The sequence below is a fragment of the Triturus cristatus genome, chromosome 4_1 (assembly GCF_964204655.1).
Source record: "Triturus cristatus chromosome 4_1, aTriCri1.1, whole genome shotgun sequence".
Classification (NCBI taxonomy): Eukaryota; Metazoa; Chordata; class Amphibia; order Caudata; family Salamandridae; genus Triturus; species Triturus cristatus.
The window spans coordinates 400,331,632-400,354,293 of record NC_140585.1 but is presented as its reverse complement, the minus strand read 5'-3'; the positions used below and the strand labels follow the sequence as shown (position 1 = coordinate 400,354,293).

Genomic DNA, 22,662 nt, shown 5'->3' with positions numbered 1-22,662 from the left:
AAAGAGTAACTGATATTGCTATGATGGGTTGGGTGTTATATGGTTTATATAGGGACCACTACACTAATCATGGATTCATCAATTATGTCATCAGATGCCACTTCAAGCAGCGATACAAAGCCAGCGCCTCCTACCAGTGACAAGAGAGCTTTGAAGTTTCTGGGTTCAGTGTGGAATTATTCTGCAGGTGAGGAATCTGCTGGTAGAAGTATCCATCAGAAAGTAGTCTAGTCTGTATGTTAACCAATAAGGATAACATGCTGTATGCATGTTGTTTTCCTGTAAGAAAGCAGCTCTAATACAGTTAGTGACATCTCAATGTTCATGCATGCCCACCAATTTCCCATCTTTAAAATGAGGTGGTATATTGTTTTATACATGTTTTTAAAGAAAACGCCAGGTTGCTATAACAAGTAAGCTGTTGTGGATACAATTATTCCAAGGGGCTTGCTTGCATGGTTAATCTGTGTCAAACCTCAAAATCAAAAGGCACTGAAAAAACAATATGTCTGGAATTTTAATAAGTGGCAGTGATTCTTCACTGAATAGCATGTTGGTATGTATGTATGGATGAGTGGATGATTGTGAGAATGATTTAATGATGAATGAGCACATGGATGGATGAACGACTAGGTGTATGGATGATAGGGTGATTGAATGTGAGGATGAGTGCATGAATTACAGGAAATTACATAGGGCCTTATTTAGAGCTGAGCGGATTTAGAACACCCCCAAAAAGTAACAGATGCAACATCCAACATATTAAGAGTGCCTTGATCCAGCGCAGTAATACTCCAAGTAGGGCCCATGCGGGTCGCCAGACATTTTCATGCAGCCCCCTAGTCAACAGCAGCACTGGGCTGCTATTAACCTAACACGACACTGACATTAAAAATATGTTAAATAAACAGGCAAACATGTATTTAAAGTTTCAACAAAGTTAAAGGAAGTAACCAGGGTGTCCTGCACCGCTTAACTTTAGAAACACCTTCTTTTTTAAAGACATCTTGCAGCATAAGTGCAAAAGTAGGATAAAGTCTCTCCAAAATTCTAAATGTTTATTTAATTAAAATGCAGAACAGTTTCACCTTAGTACATCAGATTATATATGTTGTGAGCTGGATTATTAGTAGGGGTAAGTATGCACCTACAACTAGCAATAAGGCCACCAACACAATATAAGGCCCAGACAAGGTCTCTACAAATTATTCCCTTGCTCAGACCTTGGTAGCTGGCAACGAGTAGGCAGGCTTATCTTAAGACACAGGTGTGTAAAGCATTAAAAAACACAAATACTTTAAATATGTAAGACACAACACATAATAAAAACCCACCAGAAATTTATAAAAATAGGAAATACTTTTATCTTTAAAATGACAACAAAACGGCAAACATTCAATGTAGAGAACTGGAGATAGGAATTTTTCAAGAATAAAGACTTTCTAGTGCTTAAGAAACAATGGCGTCAAATTGTGTCATCTGGTCGCGCTTGATCGGGACAAAGTCAAAGTTTGTGGCTGTCCGCAATGGAGCCCTGGTAGGATACTCTAAGCGAGAGGCCTCGGTCAAAATGTTATCTTCGCACTTAGTAACTTTTTTCTGGAGCTTTCCCTCTTGACCCGAGAAAGGCACTTCGTCAGACAGGATTTGCAGCACATTCACCAGGCTTGGTTCAGCTGGAGCCCCCTGCCAACTCCTCTTGAGCTCAGAAGCTCAAAAGCTCTCAGCGAACAAACCTGAAATCCAGGTTGGGTCGTGGTTAGACGTAGTCGGCTTGATTCTCGACTTCGGATAGTGAACTTCTGGAGCCTTTTCCAAAAGTTTCTCCAAACTCCTCCAAACATGTGGAACTTCTTCATGTATTTCTTCTTGTGAGTCCAAAGCGTCCAAAGCGTCCAAAACCCAAATCTAAGGTTCAAGCGTCTCTGAGTTGCTCCATGGGAGTTGGGACTACAGTTCCCACAATGCACCTGGACAAATACTTAAAGTCCAGCTGAAGGCATTCAGTTGGGTTATTCTCGCTGAAGATGATGCAGGTGGAGCTCCTGTAACCTGTTGCATTCAGGGATTCCACTCCTTCTCTTTTTGAAGAAAGGTAAAGTCCTTAGGGCTGTAGTTCCTCAGTGAGCAGCAGGTCAGCCATTCAGAGTGCAGGCCAGGGTTCTAGCAGGGCAGTCCTTCTTCATGTAGCTTCAGGCAGAGGATCTGAGTTGCTATGCAGCTCTCAGAAATTTCCACAATGTGCCGGGGCAACAAGTAGGGGGCACCCCTGTTCAACGGGGTGCAGGATGCCACCCAAAAGAATCATAGTTTCCTCCAAAGTGTGGCATACTCTTGTCCCACAAAGCACTGCACTTTAAAATTCAACATGGACAATCTTTCTCTGTGGAGTGAAGACCGGGCTAAGCCAACCTACTGGTGTGGCTCATTACCCTTAACACTACCTCTTCCAGACCACCTGCAATTCCATTCCTCTGGGTCCCATCTGGCAGGGGGCATAGGACGTGGGGGTAGGCCTGGCTTGCATTCTTACTGTCCTGCTCTCTTTGAAGCTCGATTTGATTACCCAGCAACCTTCCTGACCTGTTCTCTGCATTGCAGATCTTCCCCTCCAGATAACCTCTGTCTCCATGCAGACTACTTATCTCCTCATCAAAGCAGTTTGGCTCAGCTGAATAAGAATGGCTAATCCAGAGAGGCTGCTAGGAGGCTGGATTTTGCCTCACAGGAAAGAAAATGTCATAACTTCTGTTCGGTACTAATTATGATAAATTCAACAGTGGCAAGTTGTTGGATTTAACCAATCTTTTAATTCCCTGATATATTATTTTAGCTCACTCCTATCAATAGTTATACTTTATTAAAGTATTCTCATGTTAGCCTATGGAGCTAAAGGCTACAATGAGGAAAAAGAAAATGGGCAGTTGTCTCCTCACCAGGGCATATAAGACATCTTTTAACATGTCCCTGCTTATTTGTACCTGGCACCCTACCCTGGGGACACTAGTGTAGATCTTAGGGGCAACCTATATGTAAAAGTAAGGTAGTTTAATACTTTGGAAGTACCTTTACATCCAAAGTCGAATTAGCATGTAATTTCAATTTAAAAGCAGCTTGCAAAGCAACACAACAGGACACACTTAAGTGCATGAATTCTGCTGGGCCTCTAAACCTACATGCCCAACCATATACTAGGACTTACAGGTACTTTGCCAGGGCCAACTGTAATCACGCCTAATGACCATATGCCTTTTTAATCAAAGCACTGGCCCTGGGCCAGGTTAGCAGGGACCAAGGCACAGTCAGGTACCACCAGTATCAGTCAAAAATGGGGGTGATCAAGGCATAAAAGATGACTTTCTCACAATATCAGCGCATATTTTTTAAAAGGGATAGTTTTCAAATATGAATTTGGTAACATTCATTCTTCGCCCCCCCCCGACAATGCCAATAGTAAACTGAGAGGTAAATCGGTTGTTTTGTGCACTCTTTGAGTGGCCTGTGTTATTATACATGAACTACATCATAGTCTATTAAATCAAACACTGGATAAAGTTTTCTACAGCACATATCCCAAAGTCATGTATTTCAAACTTTTCTCTTATCGGAGGTAAGGGCGACTCCTTCCGGAAGCCACGATGTCACCACACACTGAAATATGTGGTAGGCAAGTGCACTCGAGAAGCGGACACCTTCTCAGGAGGAAAAACCAATGGCATAATCTCCTCGCTGATAAGTCTTTATAGCGTTGGAGAAAACCAGCAGTCAAGAATCCAGGCACGGATGTCACAAGAGCAAAGAGTCAGGATCAACATGTTGGAGGGAGCGAGGAAACAAGCAGAGGAACACACCTTTGTTGTGACTTACCCTCCAAACAGACTAAAGCTTTTAAATAGTAAAGGAATAGGAAAAGCAAACAACATCAAACATCACTTTACAGAAAACATAATGGATTGGGAAAGTCAGGAAGAAACCAAGGGAGGAACAACCATGAAGGTAAGGGAAAAGAAAAGAGATGAAATCCTGAAGTGGTCTAGCTGCGGAGTCGCCTTAAAAGGTAGCTGCAAACCCTCAGGAATGTTATTGCCAAAGACAAATTGTAAATAATGCTCTATGCAAACAATTGTTTTAAATCACTGGGTGGCACAGTAGCAGTACATTGCTGGTCCCCTAGGGCCATTGGAATTTATTTGATGGGATTATTTATGATTAGGAGAGTAACAAGGCCAATTTTGTGTTTTACCCACCCATGCTGCCAAACATAAAAAAGCACTGACTGTGTGGCAGAAAAGTATTAACGGGGAGAGAATAACATCACAGGATTTAAAAAAAAACAGTGATTTCATTATATTTTTTCTTCTAAAGGCTTTTTAAGTAACTATAAACAGAGTCAGACACTTTGAGTTGAAAAACAAATGACTCTCATTGATGAGTACAGCAATATGCACTATTATGGAGTACAAGTTGTGTGTGGTGCTAAAATAATGAAGCCATGCTTATTGCTAGCCAGCGTCTCTGCTAGTTTTCTACTGTCTGCAGCTGTAGTTGACAAATATCTATTTTTAATTTCAATGGCCCTGTTCTTCTCCAAATACATGTCTTCTTCTATCCTGTCTCCAAAGAGGCAGATGAATAATAAATAAGATACAACATCAGTCACACACCTCATGTATAAAATGTGTATATTAATATATTATCATGTCTGCCGTAAGTAGACGTTGAGGAAAATGAATCTAGTGGACTGCACTACAGGTAAAGGAGCGGACTATATAGATTTTATTTGACACATTAGTCACTGTGTATCCCATATGCTAAACTTGACATCAAATCATGTTTTACTCTTACTTTACTCTGTGGCCTCACCCGCCACCACGTATTTCCAATAAATTAATTTGCTGGGCAGTAACTGAGGAAAGGAAACTTGATTTTCTCTACTGCAGGGGAGGGTAGAGGGATTAGACAGGTCGGGTAGAGCTTTTTTATATGTAATAGAGGGGCCACTACACTAATCATGGATTCATCATCTTTGGCTTATTCAGTCACGGTACAATGAGAAAGGGAAAAATCTGAACAAGTGTAACTGAAATCTGTTATGGGAAACCATTAAATATGTTCTGGAATCACTTCACATGGGTATTGCATTAAATGTGGCATGTGCCAAGAATGGATTTTCCAATTTGGTAGACTGGGATGGAAGAACTTAGGAAAAAATAAAGGAGTGAAGTACTAAGAGGTGACTGAGTTGGCGAAGAGACTACACACCTTGTGTGTTCGGTTTGCAACGCATTGAAAACATTATAAATGCTGCATTAACTGAAGTGGATGCACATTACACAGCCAACACTACAGTAACAAATTCATTGACCCATACTGCACTTCGGTCATAGTTGGCAAAAATGCCATAGGCGGGGCCCGGGGATGATGAATGATAGGTAGGATATATCTGGCTCACTAAACAAATACAGTGAGTCAAGGGAGGGGAACAAAGACTCAAAATAAATAAATAAATAACTCCCACTTAGAACCATAGCTTTGGATGATAGTGATAACCCTACATAAACCAAGTAAGCAGTGTAGGTGAGCAGCAGCATACTCCTCATAAGAAGAGCTGCCTTGCTTATTCATCCAAACAATCCAAATATTCATTCATCCTTTCATTCTAATTCACACATAGCCACAATGATTAAGCTTTGCCTTCTCCATCCAGTCTTTCACCAAAATTCCCAATGCATTATCCACCCATTCGATAGCAACCTTTTGTTCAAACCATCCTTTCACCCATCCACTGCGCACCCACTCTTTCACTCATATACCATTTCCTTTCTTTTAAGATACCTTCCATTCTTTCATGTCTCCCTCAAGCCATCTAAGCTCATTATGTGAGATTTTGCTGCATTGCAGATAGAAGCGGCCATAATAATAACTCAACCACCGCTGTGACTGGTAATGCGAGGGGTCGGGGTGGGAAGTTTCACTTCACAGTCATTTTTTATGACGACAGCAACATCATGGCAATAGCTAGTGAACATAGTAATTGCAATAAATTATGTAACCTACCTGTGCCCGTCTCTGCTGCCGCTTCTCCCCCTCCAACTGACTCCTACTGCAGAGTCACTGGACCCGGCATAACCGATGTTCTGTGTGGCTAGAATAAAACTTCACACGTAATTTAGATCCCATATACGCATCCCCAAATTCAACTGCAAGGCAGCACTACAGCTCAGTGGGCACATCAGTATCTTCCAAATATCACTCTAGGCGTTTGATTGGTTGGTTAACAAAGTTAGACAAGTCGGGCATGGAGTAATAGTCAATGAAAGACATATGGTGTTGTATGGCAAATGTAATGGGAGTGGGACCTCATACTTTTTCCCGCCTGCACTATCATGGGAAACTGTAGACATACTGTAAAATGAACGAGTCTGCAGGACACTACATTAGGGGTGGGAGGGGGGGTCTGTGTATGTTTGTTGAGAAGGCTTTCCATTTCCTGCTTATAACTAGCTCTAACACATTTCAATTTATGAGAGATTGGCCATGTTCATCACGCACCTTTCCCCAACACCGCCAATACTCCCAAAGGATGTAGCCACTACTGGGCCTGCCACCTGCTGCCAGCATGGAGGTGATTTGGCGCTGCACAAAAAAAATAGTGCTGCCACCACCTCCCTTCCAAAGATCGCCCAGGGCTGCATATCTGGGCGGCGGCGCCACCTGCATGGAAATTGCCCCTCTGCCATGGGGCTGGGTGGGGAAATAATAAGAAGGAAAATTAAGGGACAGTAAAGAAGAAAGAAATAAGGAAAGAAGGGGAAATAAACTAAATCAAAAAGTCACAAACACAAAAAAAAGTACACAAAAATGTAAAATACACAAAGACTCACACTATTATAGAAAAAAAAAAATTAGGAGTAGAAAAGTAATAAAGGAGTAAGATTACAAAGATTAAGGACAGATTAAAATTTAGGCCCAGCATTATAACAGAGAGTAGAAAAACAAGATGGGCACACCCATGCGGACCTCGTAGTGCTGTTTGTGCATGATTTAGAACGCAAGAACACACTTGAGGAACGCATAGTGCCGTTCACGTGTGATTTTGGAGGGCGCAGACGCACTCCATGTTCCCAATGCAACACGAACGGGCGCGTCGGCAATCTCCGCCCGAAAGTGGAACTTTGCGTATAGTAGTGGAGTTTATTTTTGACTCAGCGGAATTCCGCAGAGTAGTATTCCGTGCACTCTGCCACCCCTTACTCCTGGCACCTGTAAATGAACAAACAGACTGACACATAGAACACCAGTGGTGTTGCCTCCATCCCGAGGAAAAAATTAGGGGGGGTCCAGCCGGATTCAGGGTTGGGCCAGCCTCAGTCAAATATGCTAAATTGTCTGAGTGTAATTTGCCGACACTGTGACACATTTTGCCGTGCCAGCACTTTATCTGCTTTGCATTTGAAGAAGAAATCTGCAAGATGCGAGGTCGGGTTACTTATTTTCGTTTCGAGCTGGACCCAAAACAAAGAACTAAACAGCCATCAGCACTCCTTGTTTTTAAAGTTTCTTTTGCCTGAGGTGTAGAATGTCACTTACCTGGTCACTCCTTGGGCTCCGTCGCTTCCCGCCGATTTTCCCGCCGTTTTCTCGGCGCCGCTGCCCCAGGCGCACACTCCCACTCCCGCCTCCTCCTTCAGTCCCGCCCCCCCTCCCTGCCCATTGGCCACCCCGCTCCCGCCTCCCGCTGACCCTCCCTCCCGGCTCCTTATTTAAGGGGACCCCGCGGGCTGGTCAGTGCGACCCCCTATGCCTGCACAGACGGACGCTCCCTCCCACTGCTGCTACCTACCTGCCTCCGCTGCCTGACGCCTGTTTGCCGCTCCTCACCACCTACCTGACGCCGCTGCCTGCATCTCGCCTCCGCCGCCTCCCAGGTACCGCCTGCTGCTTCCTGGTCGCCACCCACGCCGCTACCTTCACTCCTCACGCCCGCTGACCACCGCCACTTACCTGGTCACTCCTTGGGCTCCGTCGCTTCCCGCCGATTTTCCCGCCGTTTTCTCGGCGCCGCTGCCCCAGGCTCACACTCCCACTCCCGCCTCCTCCTTCAGTCCCGCCCCCCCTCCCTGCCCATTGGCCACCCCGCTCCCGCCTCCCGCTGACCCTCCCTCCCGGCTCCTTATTTATGACGCCCCCTCAGCGACCGCGCAGCGGACGCGCGCAGCGGGAGCGCCGATTGAGCGCCGAAGGTGCGCCAAAGGTAAGCCCGTCTGCGCCCGTCCGCACCTGGACCGCGCCCAGCGCCAGACCCCCTGGTCCCCGCGCCCGCCAGCCCCCCCGCAGGACCTACGACTTCGCTACGCTCATCGCACTCAAAACCGCCCGAGCCCCCGGTTGCTACCGAGCGTCCCCGCGACGCACCCATGGACCCTTCGCCTGCCGATCCTGCAACTTCTCTTGCCTCCAAACAAGCACCACGCCCACCAAGACGGACAACAGCAACCACCTCAAGTGCATCCTGCTCAACACCCGCTCCGTCCACAGACACGCCGTGGAACTCTGGAACCTCCTCGACACTGCATCTCCAGACGTCGCCTTCCTCACGGAAACCTGGATGAACGACTCTTCAGCCCCCGACATCGCCATTGCCATCCCGGACGGCTACAAGATCATCAGGAAGGATCGCGTCAACCAGACCGGAGGAGGCATCGCCATCGTACACAAGAGCACCATTCGCATCTCGACTGACTCCATCGACGTATTCAACGCCGCCGAATACCTGCACTTCCAGATCCACACCGACCCCAAGACTACCCTCAGAGGCACCCTCATCTACAGACCCCCGGGACCACGCGCACAGTTCTGCGAAGACATCGCCGACTTCATCAGCCCTCACGCCCTCCCCTCCGCCGACTACATCCTCCTCGGGGACCTCAACTTCCACCTGGAGAGAAACAATGACCGCAACACCACCGCCCTGCTGGATAACCTCGCCAACCTCGGACTTCAGCAACTGGTCAACACCCCCACCCACTTCGCCGGCCACACGCTCGACCCACTCTTCTCGTCCAGCAAGCACGTCACCTTCAGCCACTCCACCGGACTTCACTGGACCGACCACAGCTGCGTCCATTTCAGCTTCAGAAAGAACACGGTCCACCATCACCCGAAGCAGGCTCCCCACAGAAACTGGAGCAAGATCACCGCCGACCAGCTCGCCACCTCCCTCAGCCAGAGCCCACCTGCCAGGACCACGGACCCTAACACAGCTGCCCTCGACCTCACGCAGTGGCTGACCTCCTGTGCCGACGACCTCGCGCCACTGAAGAGCCCCCTCACCAGGCCCAGAAGCAAGAAGGCCCCCTGGTTCACCGACCAACTTAAGGACTCCAAGAAGGCCTGCCGCACCCTCGAGAAGGCCTGGCTCCTCAACAAGACCGCCGACAACAGAACAGCACTGAAACTCGCAACTCGCAGACATCACCAGCTCATCCGCACCACCAAGAAGAAATCTCTGCGGGAACGACTGGACAAGAACGCCCATGACAGCAAGGAGCTCTTCAACATCGTCAAGGAGTTCTCCAACCCCAGCACCGGCAACAACGACATCACTCCCTCACAGGACCTCTGCGACTCCCTCGCCTCGTACTTCCACCGCAAGATCGCCAACATCCACAACAGCTTCGACATTTCACCCCCGCACCCATCGGTCGTACCTTCGCACCCCGCCGCCACCCTCCAGACATGGACCGAGGTGACCCCCGAAGACACGTCACGCATGATGAACACCATCCACTCCGGATCTCCGACCGACCCGTGCCCCCATCATGTTTTCAACAAGGCAGCCTCTACCATCGCACCCCACCTCCGAGACATCATCAACACCTCCTTCAACACAGCAACTTTCCCGGAGAGCTGGAAGCACGCCGAACTCAGCGCTATGCTGAAGAAACCAACAGCGGACCCGACCGACCTCAAGAACTTCCGCCCCATCTCGCTCCTTCCTTTCCCCGCCAAAGTCATCGAGAAGGTCGTCAACAAGCAACTGGCAGCCTTCCTCGAGACGAACGGATCCCTCGACCCATCACAGTCCGGATTCAGAGCCAACCACAGCACCGAGACCGCCCTCATCGCAGCCACCGACGACATCCGAGCCCTGCTCGACAACGGCGAAACAGCGGCACTCATCCTCCTAGACCTCTCCGCAGCATTTGACACTGTCTGCCACCGCACACTAGTCCAACGCCTCAACGACACCGGCATCCAAGGGAAGGCTCTGGAATGGATCATCTCATACCTCTCCGGCAGAACACAGAGAGTACGCCTCCCTCCGTACCGCTCCGAGGCCACCGAAGTCATCTGCGGCGTCCCGCAAGGATCGTCGCTCAGCCCCACTCTCTTCAACATCTACATGAAACCCCTCGCTGCCATCGCACGCCAACACAACCTCAACATCATTTCCTACGCCGATGACACCCAGCTAATTCTCTCCCTCACCAGAGACCCCGACACCGCCAAAGCCAGCCTGCACGAAGGGATGACAGACGTCGCTGAATGGATGAACATCAGCCGCCTGAAACTGAACACGGACAAGACAGAAGTCCTCATCCTGGGACCATCACCCTCCGCATGGGACGACTCCTGGTGGCCCCCGGCACTAGGCACCGCACCTGAACCGACGGACCACGCACGCAACTTGGGCGTCATACTGGACTCCTCCCTATCGATGACCAGACAAGTCAACGCCGTCTCCTCAGCTTGCTTCCACAACCTCCGCATGCTCCGAAAGATCTTCCGATGGATCCCAACCGAGACCAGGAAGACGGTCACCCACGCTCTCGTCACCAGCAGACTAGATTACGGAAACACCCTCTACGCCGGTACTACGGCCAAGCTTCAGAAAAGACTTCAGCGTATTCAGAACGCCTCCGCCCGACTCATCCTGGACGTCCCCCGACGCAGCCACATCTCGTGCCACCTGAGAGACCTGCACTGGCTCCCGGTCAACAAGAGGATCACGTTCAGACTCCTCACCCACGCACACAAGTCCCTCCACGACCTAGGCCCAGGGTACCTCAACAGCCGCCTCACCTTCTACACGCCCACCCGCCGGCTACGTTCCGCTAACCTCGCCCTCGCCCTCGCCGTCGTCCCTCACATCCAGAGAGCCACCGCTGGAGGAAGGTCATTCTCCTACCTGGCAGCTAAGACTTGGAACTCCCTACCCGTCCACCTGCGGATGACCCAGGACCACCTGGCCTTCAGGAAACAGCTCAAGACCTGGCTGTTCGAGCAGTAGCAGACCCCCTTCCCCAAGCGCCTTGAGACCCTTACGGGTGAGTAGTGCGCGATATAAGTTCCATGATTGATTGATTGATTGAGAATGCTTTACATCACACAGCTATCATACAGAGATAATGAATCATACAAGTGTGTACGTCCATATACAGGAAATTTGGCATAAGACAATGAGGGGTACAAGGTGTAGGAATCACATATTGATCATACTTGTTGACAATATATTTTATGAGTGCTTTATCCAGAGAAACACGAAGACAGGATTTAGCGCAGTGATTGGGGTAGTCTATACTAATAAGTCTATTACAACCCCCCAAAAATTCCTTTTTAGTAACCTTAGAGTAATGAAAGATTGTTAAAAGTAAACAATATGGTTGTTTATCTGTGCCTTAAAGTTTGCATATAGCTCCTTGACGAAAATTTATAGCTGCTGTGCTACATTAGAATGATTGTAACCTATGAACTTCAAGTAACAAAAGAGTTTCTGTGACAAATGCAGTGACCCAGGTTAGAGGGCCCTCTAACCTGGCATCGAATGCTGCCGGAATCCCCTCACTAGGAGGATTGAGGCTACCCTGAGCCCCACGCCAGGACCCGAGCTGAGGCACTACAGCCGACAATTGTAGGTGACTGCCAGTGGATCCCCATCTTGGATTCACAAAAGGCCACTGGATGGTTTTGCATTATACTATTCTTTATTTTATAAATACAATTACGAAGCAGAAGCTCTATCACTATAGGTCCTGATAAATGATGCAACACCTAGCCTGGGGGTTATGAGCAGAAACATATTGACCTACCTTGGTGACACATCCCACAGGTTTAATTTTTCCTGCAGTGTCCTTTGTTTTTTAATCCTGGCCCAGGGGCACACAAATAAACGTGTCTGCATACTCTGTAGCCAGTTTTACTTATCACACCACTTTTTGCATGCTCTACGTCCTCGAATACCCCAGGCTCATTGTAGGGTGATCTTTCTAACCTCTGCAAACATCTGCTGTGCTCCTCTCCCTCAGTGAGAGGGTTGTAGCCTGCCCCATGACTAGGCATCACGGTGTGAGGAGATTCCCAGGGATGAAGCATGCCACCATTGGTCCTTTAAAATACTCTATCTCAGCTAAACATTTGTGTTTCTTGTTTACTTTTTCTTGTTCAGACCCATGGTTTCTATTGTGGTACATAGTGTTTTACTGGGGAGTCAATTCCTGATGGTCTCCAAATCTCCTCTGGCCCTCCTTTTGTGTTTCTGTTATGCTTCTAAGGTCAGTCATCAGACACGAGGGCAAGTCCATAGATTGAAAGAGTAAGTAAGTAATAGTTTATTGTCTGGTTAATTAAAACCTTTTCAATTTCCTCATAAAAAACGGCATAGCAGCGAAGTTCATATTCTAAGACAAATTTAAAAAGACATGTCATAAAACTTTCAAAGATTGTGTTAATATAAGTAGAGCATTTATCAGTCATTGTTGTCACGTACCATGATTTGTAAAGTCTTTTACCCTTTCAGTATACAAATTGTTTACCAAGTCATTTACTGTTTACTGTCCTTTTTTAGAACCTAAAACCTTTGGGGGGGATAAAAATCAAGAAAACATAAAGTGTGTTTTGTTTTCTTCCTCTATTTTATTTCCTTAAAAAAAAAAAAAGATGAAGCTCGGGTCTCGGTGGGAGGGTATCTGTACAGCCTTCGTCTGATTTATAAACCGTCGAAAGGATGTGTTACTGTTGACTGTCCTGCTAGAGCATGTGTCATCCAGGTGGGGGGCGACCTGAAACTGTGATATTCGCTATAAAGTGACACTTTAAGAGACGTTTGGATGCAGTGATAAAGCATTCCGGTGGCTTGACGACAGAGCTTTTGCCCCTGCCGCTTCCATGAATTAAACAAAGCGACACGCTAGCTGAACATCTCCACCTCCGAGGCATACCTTTACAGCTGAAAGAGGGAAATAAGAAGTAGAAATTCTGATTGCGCTGAGAGGTGTCTGAGCTGGGGGCAGGGAGGGCTGGGGTTGCCATAGGGCATTCAGGTGTAGAGAGGAAAGTAAACTGTGGGTTGTTGTGGTGCCAGGGTTGGAAATATGCCTGATTTTAATCATGCAGGGATCAATGTGGCCCCAAATGTGTGTGGAGTGGGAAAAGTAATCCTAATGTTTAACCATATGAATATGAATTTCCACTTCCTAATGAGACTGTTTTCACCTTTTTTCAGCCGCCCTCAGATAACTTGCTGTTGCCTTCATGGACCTTTACATCTTGAGTTACTAAGCATGCAGAATGGAGCTACATTGTAACAAGACAGTTGAAAAATGTTTAGATGTTCTTCTGACGTTTATGTACATAGACATTGTTGCAGCCGCTTACTGTACTAGAAGGACCCAAGTGCTTTAATAAACTAAAGCGAGTATTCTCAGTTCTTTAAATTTTGTTGGTAATGTCAGGAATGCAGGAAGATGCACTAACAGTTCATCAAAGTCCACCGCTGAGGCCACAGCATCTGGGTGAACTAAGGGATAGGATCAGCTCTCTTACTACAGTCGTTTTAATACCTAGATTGCTTTCCAATAGTGGGAGATTATGGGCCTTATTTAGAGTTTAGCCGATGGGATACTTTGTCAAAACATAAAGAATAAACATTCACCATTTTACAAGGGCTATAGGCTATAATGCAATTATAATACAGTGGATGGGATATCTGCTAAGTTTTTGCCAACTTTATAAAGCCCTTTGTCATCTCTCTTACCACAACTAGTGGGGCGGGGTTGAAACCGTTCAAGTTCTAACTGAATAAAAAAGAATATTTCAAGTTTGATTACAAGATATACCAAGTAGGTTTAATGGTCTTCTAGCTGTGACTCTGCCAGATTCAATATGGCTCATTAAAAGAAACAAGTACCGAAAACAACTGTGAACTTACCACTTTTTCTCATTACTAAAACATCTCCACACTCATCTTCAATTGGAAGGAATATCTCAGGTACTACAATAAGAATACGTCTTTTCGGGGGTGGATTGATATTCCAAACACATTCAACATTGGCTGGGTAATCTCCAGGATAATTGGGGGATTCAATGTAACCAGTGTAATCACCCAGTTCGCCTCCACAGTACAAATCTGAGAATGAACATAAGAGATAATGTTTTTTAGGTTCAATTACAACTATTGATTTAAATATTGTAATAAGTAACTAATATATATACACAACAGGAAGCAGGATTACTGCTTTTAGAGTAAAGTAGCAAAGCAGAAGCAGCAGCAAAAATGAACATTTTGAATATGATTATAAGTGTATTTGAATACATGTACACATTCAAAGATATTATTTCTTTGGAAAATGAACATTCATGTCTTGCTTTTACTGTAACAACAAAATATTTCAAGACCACAGACACATCATCTTTAGATATGGTCTTTGATATCTACTCTGAAATAATATTAACATCATTTTCATTACAATTGAATTTTTGCTAACATATTGTGGTATCCTGGCTACCAGCTCCCTAGTAACAGGATGCCACTGGTTCCAGAATATGGAATGTGGTGTTAGGCAGTTGAAGAGAGTACAGCTATTAGCTGCATGTACCTGCTTGGTCTCCAATAAAGTACCTATTGAACAATTTACTTACCTTCGGTAACGATATATCTGTAAGTTAGATTCCTCACCTTAGAATATCCCCAGGTGTCAGGCTGGATCCGGAAAGATTTTTCGTCAACAATACTCTTGCGCATCGCTAGGCGTCGTCTGCGGCTCCGCGCCCGTCGTCAGCGTTGTGATCGCCGGGATGACGTCATCGGAGTACTTAGACGCCGCCCTTGCGCGCTGACGTCAGTTCTTGTACATAGCTTTCCGCGCCAGGAACGCAGAGCCATGCAAGAGACCGACACTGGTGCCAAAAATTCTAGGGCCCTGAAAGGGATGACCTCAACCCTAGATATCGGTTCGCAGAACGGGGAGGATGGGTGGGGCGGTGAGGAATCTAACTAACAAATGTTTCTTACAGATATATCGTTACCGGAGGTAAGTAACTTGTTCATCTGAAACAAACATGTTAGATAGATTCCTCACCTTAGAATAGATTTCCCAGCAATACCAACCCCGGTGGTGGGCCTGCGAACCAAGATCACACCAGAAAGTCCTGGAGAACAGAACGGCCAAAGAAGCTGTCTCTCCGGACTTGGCTGTCCAGGCAATAGTGTTTGGCAAACGTGTGCAGCGAGGCCCACGTTGCTGCCTGACAGATGTCCTGCAAGGGGACTCCCCGGCCCAGGGCAGTGGTTGACACTGTAGCCCGAGTGGAATGGGCCCTCAGCCCTACAGGAGGTTCCTTTTTAGCTAAGGAGTAACAGGCCTTGATACACAAAACGACCCACCGAGAGATGGTTCGCTTGTGCACCACCCACCCCTTCTTAGCGCCCACGTGGCCAACAAAGAGTTGGTCGTCCACCCGGAACTGTTTGGTGCGGTCCAGATAGAAAGACAGCACCCACTTTGGGTCCAGACGGTGGAGCCTCTCTTCCTCTTTCGAGGGATGCGGAGGCGGAAAGAAGGTGGGCAGAGTAACAGACTGTCCGATGTGAAAGGCAGTTACCACCTTGGGGAGAAAGGAAGGACGAGTCCTGAGAACAACTTTGTCGGGATGGACAGAAAGGAAAGGAGGCTTAGAAGAGAGAGCCTGGAGCTCACTTACCCTTCTAGCAGAGGTGATGGCAACCAGGAAGGCAGTCTTAAGAGTGAGAAGACGAAGGGGACAATTATGAAGTGGCTCAAAGGGAGCGCACATCAGAAAGGTCAATACAAGGTTCAAATCCCACTGAGGCATTACGAAAGGGACAGGAGGAAACATGTGAGTAATGCCCTTAAAGAATCGAGAAACAACAGGGGAATTGAAAAGAGAAAGCTGATCAGGAAGCCGTAAGAAAGCAGAAATAGCTGAAATATATCCCTTGAGGGTGGCCAGAGCAGAGCCCTGCCGGGCCAGGGAAAGGAGAAAGAGGAGAACCTCAGAAAGAGGGGTGGAAAGGGGATCCACAACCTTTGCTGTGCACCATGCCACAAATTTGTTCCACCTGCAGGCGTATACCGATTTTGTGGAGGGACGCCTGGCTGCAAGAATAACATTACAGACTTCAGGAGGCAAGCCAAATGGCATCAACTGCCGCCGCTCAATCTCCACGCATGGAGGTGGAGGCTGGACAGGTTCGGGTGGTGGACAGTCCCCTGCTGCTGCGACAGAAGGTCCTCCTGAAGAGGTAGTCGTATCGGGGGATCGATCGACAGACTGAGTAGCTCGGGATACCAGTATCTTCGTGCCCAATCCGGAGCCACCAAGATGACTTGGGCCCGGTCGCGCCTGATCTTCTTCAGCACTCTGGGCAGAAGTGGTATAGGCGGAAAGGCGCAGAACAGACCGCAACTCCACTCGCGACGAAAGGCGTCCCCGAGCGAGTGCCGCCTTGGAAACTCCAACATGCAGAACTGCTGACATTGCGCGTTCTCTTTGGTGGCAAATAGACCTAACCAAGGCTCTCCCACTGCCGAAAGAGGCCTTGCGCCACATCCGAGTTTAGACGCCATTCATGATCCATCATGCACCGGCGGCTGAGTTCGTCTGCTCTAGCGTTCCGAGAGCCCGCCACATGTTGAACCACCAGGGTGATGCCCTGATGTTCCAGCCATGTCCAGAGGCGCAGAGCCTCCTGACAAAGGTTCCACGACCCCACCCCGCCCTGTTTGTTGCAATACCACATGGCGGTGGTGTTGTCCGTGAACACCTGCACCACACTTCCCCGGACAGAGGGAAGGAATGCCTTCAGTGCAAGTCGGATCGCCCTCAGCTCCAGACGGTTGATATGGAGCCGGGACTCCGCCGGAGACCAGAGGCCTCTGATCTCTGCCTCTCCCATGTGGCCCCCCACCCCAGGAGGGACGCATCCGTCACCACTACGTGCTCCGGTTGGGGTAGGGAGAGGGATCTGCCACTGACCCAATCGCGGTCCGTGAGCCACCACTGCAACTGTCTTGCAGTGCCCTCCGAGATCAGGACGTGGTCGGACAGGTTGCACCGATGCTGGGCCCACTGAATCTTCAGGTCCTACTGCAGAGCCCGCATTCGCCACCTGGCGTGATGCACCAACAGGATGCAGGAGGCCATTAGACCCAGAAGTCGCAGCACCAACCTGACCGAAACCTGGGATAGAGGCCGAAAGATGGGAATCAGGGCCTGAATATCCCGGACCCGCTGTTCCGGAGGATAGGCCCGGAACTGCGCTGAGTCCAGAACCACTGCGATGCAGAGGAGCTTCTGGGAGGGACTCAGATGCGACTTCGGCAGATTGATGGAGAACCCCAGCAAATGCAGGAGGTCGGCCGTAGTCTGGAGGTGGGAGACGACTGCCTGGGGCGAGCCCGCCTTCAACAACCAGTGGTCGAGATAGGGGAAGACTTGAACCCCCAATCTGCGCAGATGAGCTGCGACCACCGCCATCATTTTCGTGAACACCCAACGGGGACTGGTGAGGCCGAAGGGGAGCACAGTAAACTGAAAATGCTCTTGGCCCACCGTGAACCGCAGGTAACGTCGGTGGGCCGGCAGGACGGGGATGTGGAAATAAACATCCTGCAAGTCCAACGCTACCATCCAGTCTCCAGGGTCTAGGGCAGCCAGAACCTGAGCTAAGGTGACCATCTTGAACTTCTCCTTCCAGAGGAAGGCGTTGACGCTCCTGAGGTCCAAGATAGGGCGTAGGCCTCCTTTGCCCTACTTGGGAACCAGAAAGTAATGGGAATAACAACCACGACCTACTTCTGGACCAGGAACGTGCTCGATGACCCCCTTGGCCAAGAGGGCCGTAACTTCCTCCTGTAGAAGTTTCAAGTGATCCCCCGATATGCAGTGGCACTGCGGTGGCATGGCTGGAGGGGTCGCCTCGAAGGGGAGGGAGTAGCCCCTTCAGACGATTTGCAGCACCCACCTGTTCGATGTGATGGAACGCCAGTGGAGCAGGTGATGGCGAACTCTGCCTCCCACTGGCGTGGAATAGGCCTGAAAGCACGGACTAGGAGGGCTTTGAGGCGGATGCTGCTGGGGTAGATGTAGACGAACCGGCACGTTGTCCCCCTGTACCGCCTCGGCGGAATCCACGTCCGTGACCGCGTGGAGGTTGGTTCTGCGGCCTGTGGCTAGGCAGACGTGAGGGACGCCCCTTCCTTGGCCACGAAAGGGGCAAAAAGCAGAAGTTTGCGGGCGCGGGCCGAGAGGCCCAAGGACTTGGCCGTTGCCCTGGAGTCCTTATAGCGCTCCAGCACACTATCCGCTTTGTCGCCATAAAGGCGAGTGTCATCGAAGGGCATGTCCATGAGGGTGCTCTGGACATCCCCAGAAAAACTTGTGGACCGCAGCCAGACGTGGCGACGAAGCGCCACCGTGGTCGACATTACCCTACCCAGCGAGTCCGTAGTGTCCAGTCCACATCGGATTGCATGCTGCGCTGCATCCCGCCCCTCAGCAAAAGCCTGGGTGAGCCGTGTCCGGGCCTCCTCCGGACACTGGGGCAGCATGTCCTCCACCGTATCCCACAGGGAGCGGGATTAACGGTCCAAAAGACAAGCGGTGTTAATAGACCGCAATCCCAAACTAAGGGAGGAGAACAGTTTCTTACCAAACTGTTCTAGTCTCTTGGATTCCCGATCCGGGGGAGCAGACTGGAAGGAGGTCTGGGAAGTAGAGGCCTGGATAACCAGGCTCTCGGGGGTGGGGTGCAGGGACAGAAAACTGGGGTCGTCCGGTCCACGGGAGGTACTGTGGAGGGCTTGGACCAGGTGCCCTTCAGAATGTCAACCAGTGCTTCATTAAACTGCAGCATAGGCTCCGAGGAGCTTGCTGACGGTTGGAGCACTTCAGTGAGAAGGTTAGTCCTCACGGCCACAGCAGGTAGTTCCAGCCCAAGGGCTTCGGCCACCTTGCTCAGCACCACAGAAAATGCAGCACCTTCCTCCGAAGCCACGGTCGGAGGAGAGATGAAGCCAGTGTCAGGGGAGGTGTCAAGACCACTGGCATCCCACAGCTCGTCTGCCCAGCCCTGAGAGAACTGGCCCTGCCGGGCCAGAGGGTCCTCAGACCCCTCCCAGTCGTCACCGTCATCCGATTCCTTTTAGACAGGTGGAATGATCGGAGCTGGGAGGAAGATGAAATTGCCACCCATCGGCGTCGGGTGCAGCGCCGGCTGGCGCCGCTCCGATGCCAGGCCCGGGACTAAACTGGGGAACAGCGTCATCCGAAGGTGGCGCCGGGGGTGGCACCGGAGTCGGCACCAGCGGAGGGGTCGTGAGGTCGACCGACTGCGGCGTTGGGACCGGAGTCGACGACGCCGCCGGGGACGGAGCCACCGGCTCGCTAGGCCTCCTAGCCGAGCCCCCGGGGCCCAAAGGCATGCCGGCAGGCGTCGATGGCGGAGCCAGGCCTCTCATGGCCATGAGGAAGGCACTGATCTCCGCCGGAGTCGCGTCAGTTCCAGGGACCGGCGGGTATGGGGACGGACAGGACTCCTGCGGCTCTGACGGAGCCACGTGGGTGGTAGCACCCGAACCTCAGCCGAGTTGCGCGACTGGAGAGGGGAGCCCGAAGAGCGATGTCGCCTCTTGGACTTCTTGCTAAGCTTCAACTTGCGGGACCGCTCCCGTCTAGCCTTCGAAGTCAAGGCCCGGCAGTCGGGGCACGACTCGGCATCGCGGTCGGCCCCAAGGCAATAGAGGCACCGGCGGTGGTGGTCCGTAACCGACATCAGTCGGTGACAGGAGTCACAAGCTTTAAAGCCAGGCATCCCTACCGGCACCTGAGTCGTGTCGACGAGAATAGAACCAAAGCAGTTCAAAAAGTTTAGTCAAAAAATTACTAAAATGGTATGCTCTTCCCGGATCGGCGCTGTCTGGCGCGGAAAAAAGAAGAACAGACGTCAGCGCGCGAGGGCGGCGTCTAAGTACTCCGACGACGTCATCCCGGCGATCACGACGCCGACGACAGATGCGGAGTCGCAGACGACGCGCAAGGGTATTGCTGATGAAAAATCTTTCCGGATCCAGCCTGACGCCTGGGGATATTCTAAGGTGAGGAATCTAACTAACGTGTTTCTTGCAGATATCAACTTACCTGCATGGAGTAGTCCTTACAAATTGACTACAACTGAAAAAGGGACTGATTTGGCGCACTGGTGCACAAGAATGTGGTGGTGTTGAGAAGCTTCCAAGAACCGCAAGCAGAGGATAAGAGTAGGTCAGCATATGTGTTAGAGACTGGAGTTGCACATCTGTGATGTCTCGGTGAGCCGAACTGTTGAAGGGAAGTTGTGAGGATTTTACAAGCAAGTTAATGGTTTGGGGCCTGGTGCAAGAGCGAGGAGTGAAGAAGGCTCAAGCAGGGCTGAGGATTAAGTTTGACGCAGCCAATGTTCATATTACCCAGCAAACCTTGTTCCTTGTTTATCGTTTGCGTCCGGCGTTGTCAAGACAAAGAGGAGTAGGCTGCCGTAACCTGAGTAATTCTTGCATCTCTGGTTGCCCGGCAACCTTGTGAGCGTCTTCTGGGCAGCGTCGAGTACGTCACTACATATTGCACGCTACGTGATACCATTTTGGGAACCACTGGAAGTTCTGGAGTTACCGGAACAATCCTTTTGTATTTGAACTGCGGGAAGAGCTCTCATTGCGCGTTTTGGTGATGTGCACACCTGAATTTTGGGAGCCTGTATGTAAATGTAGGACGTCACATGCATTTTGGTGATGCGCACACCTAACAACTGTAATAATTCATAGTGAATCCAAGTAAGGAGTTACATTTGCTGCTCATTCACTGAAGCGCCCACCATAATTATCACAGTTTAATTATGGGGCGTATTCTTCGGTGATACGCGCACCTTTTTTCTCCAGTGATACGCACACCTATTTACTTGTGAGACATTTTGTAGTACTTGGATGGATGTGGAGAACATTTCAGAGCTGTGGGTTGTTAAGGTAATTTATTATTGTTACTTTTTAAGCACACTGGTAATTTATAGGTCAGTCTGGTTATAGTCCGATTGGCAGGTTTTACATATTTGTGTGCTACTATCTAACCAACATTGTCAGTAAACTAGTGGTTACAATCAATATGTGCTCGCAAAATTGTGGACTCACACCACCAGTACCATTTTTAACTCGTCCTGGTGAGCCTGTATTGAAGTGGCCTGATTGGAAAGATTATCTTTTAAATTATGTCTCAGCTATAGAAGCAGAGAATGAAGATAAGTTTACACCTCAAGGAAAAAAAGATTCTCTTACATAGTTTGGGGCCTGAAGGTTTATGCGGATATAATCAGATGGAAAAAAACCCACGACCATCTGAAAATGCAAATGTGTTTTTAGAAGCGTTGGAGGATTTAGATATTCATTACCATCCTACGCTTTGTGTAGCCATCGATAATATATTTCTTCAACCAAAAGAAGCAAGCTAAAACAGAGTTCATAGAAGATTATGTAGCTGCGTTAAAGAAATTAGCAATAACATGCAAATTTGGGTCACTGCATGCCGATCTTATAAGAGATCAACTAGTTATGCATTCTATCAATACTGGTATTCAAGAAAAGGTGTGGGTGTGTGCTCTTAATTAGATTATAGCTATAAAAAAGAAAGCAGAAAGGTCCTAGAGGTGTGCTAAAGCAGACTTAAAAAATGGAGGGGAACTAGTAAGTAAGGTGCCTACTCCCAAAGATTATGGAACAAAGAGTGAGAAATATAATTACAGAGATTCAAATTGGAAAAGCACACGCAAGAGCTAACCTGATCTGGAGGCTAGACGCCCCGTTTGCTTTAGAAGTTGGAATAAAGGCCACATGGCTAGATATAAATGTTATCCTGCTATGAAGTCTAAATGTGGTTTTTGTGGAATTATTGGACACTTTGCCAAGGTATACAGAAAGAAGTTAAACAAAACAGACAAGAAACATGCGAAGTCTAATGGGGACACAGAGGATGAAGAAGATGGGGATATAGATTTGTTAAGTGATGAAGGGGTTCTTTGCACAGATGAAGTGGAGTGTGGAAATGATGTCGTTTTGGGAGTGTACTCCAGTTCTAAGAAAAAACCTCTGTGTGACATACCTATAGGGGGAGTGCAGATACGGATTGCTTCTGATTCAGGGTCATCATACACTATTTTTCAACGCTCAGTGTGGGAGGAAAAATTTGCAAATGTACTGAACAAATGTTTGAGACCAACTAATATTCATCCAGTTACGCTTACCGGGGAGGAGATTGCCATGGTTTGGTTTGTAAAAGAAGAATTCTGGTTTAAGGATAGGATTGACAAAGGAAAGTTATATGTGGATGAGGAAGATC

The 22,662-nt window shown here is 48.7% G+C and overlaps 1 protein-coding gene across 3 annotated transcripts in view; it reads right to left on the bottom strand.

Annotated features, from left to right (window-relative positions):
- SCUBE1 (signal peptide, CUB domain and EGF like domain containing 1) overlaps nt 1-22,662 on the bottom strand; it is a 1,846,233-nt gene that overhangs the window by 204,881 nt on the left and 1,618,690 nt on the right. For all 3 annotated transcript variants that reach the window (XM_085652470.1, XM_085652471.1, XM_085652472.1), the window contains one exon: nt 14,210-14,407. In XM_085652470.1, coding sequence (XP_085508596.1) covers nt 14,210-14,407 — 198 coding nt within the window. The remainder of the gene's footprint in view (nt 1-14,209; nt 14,408-22,662) is intronic.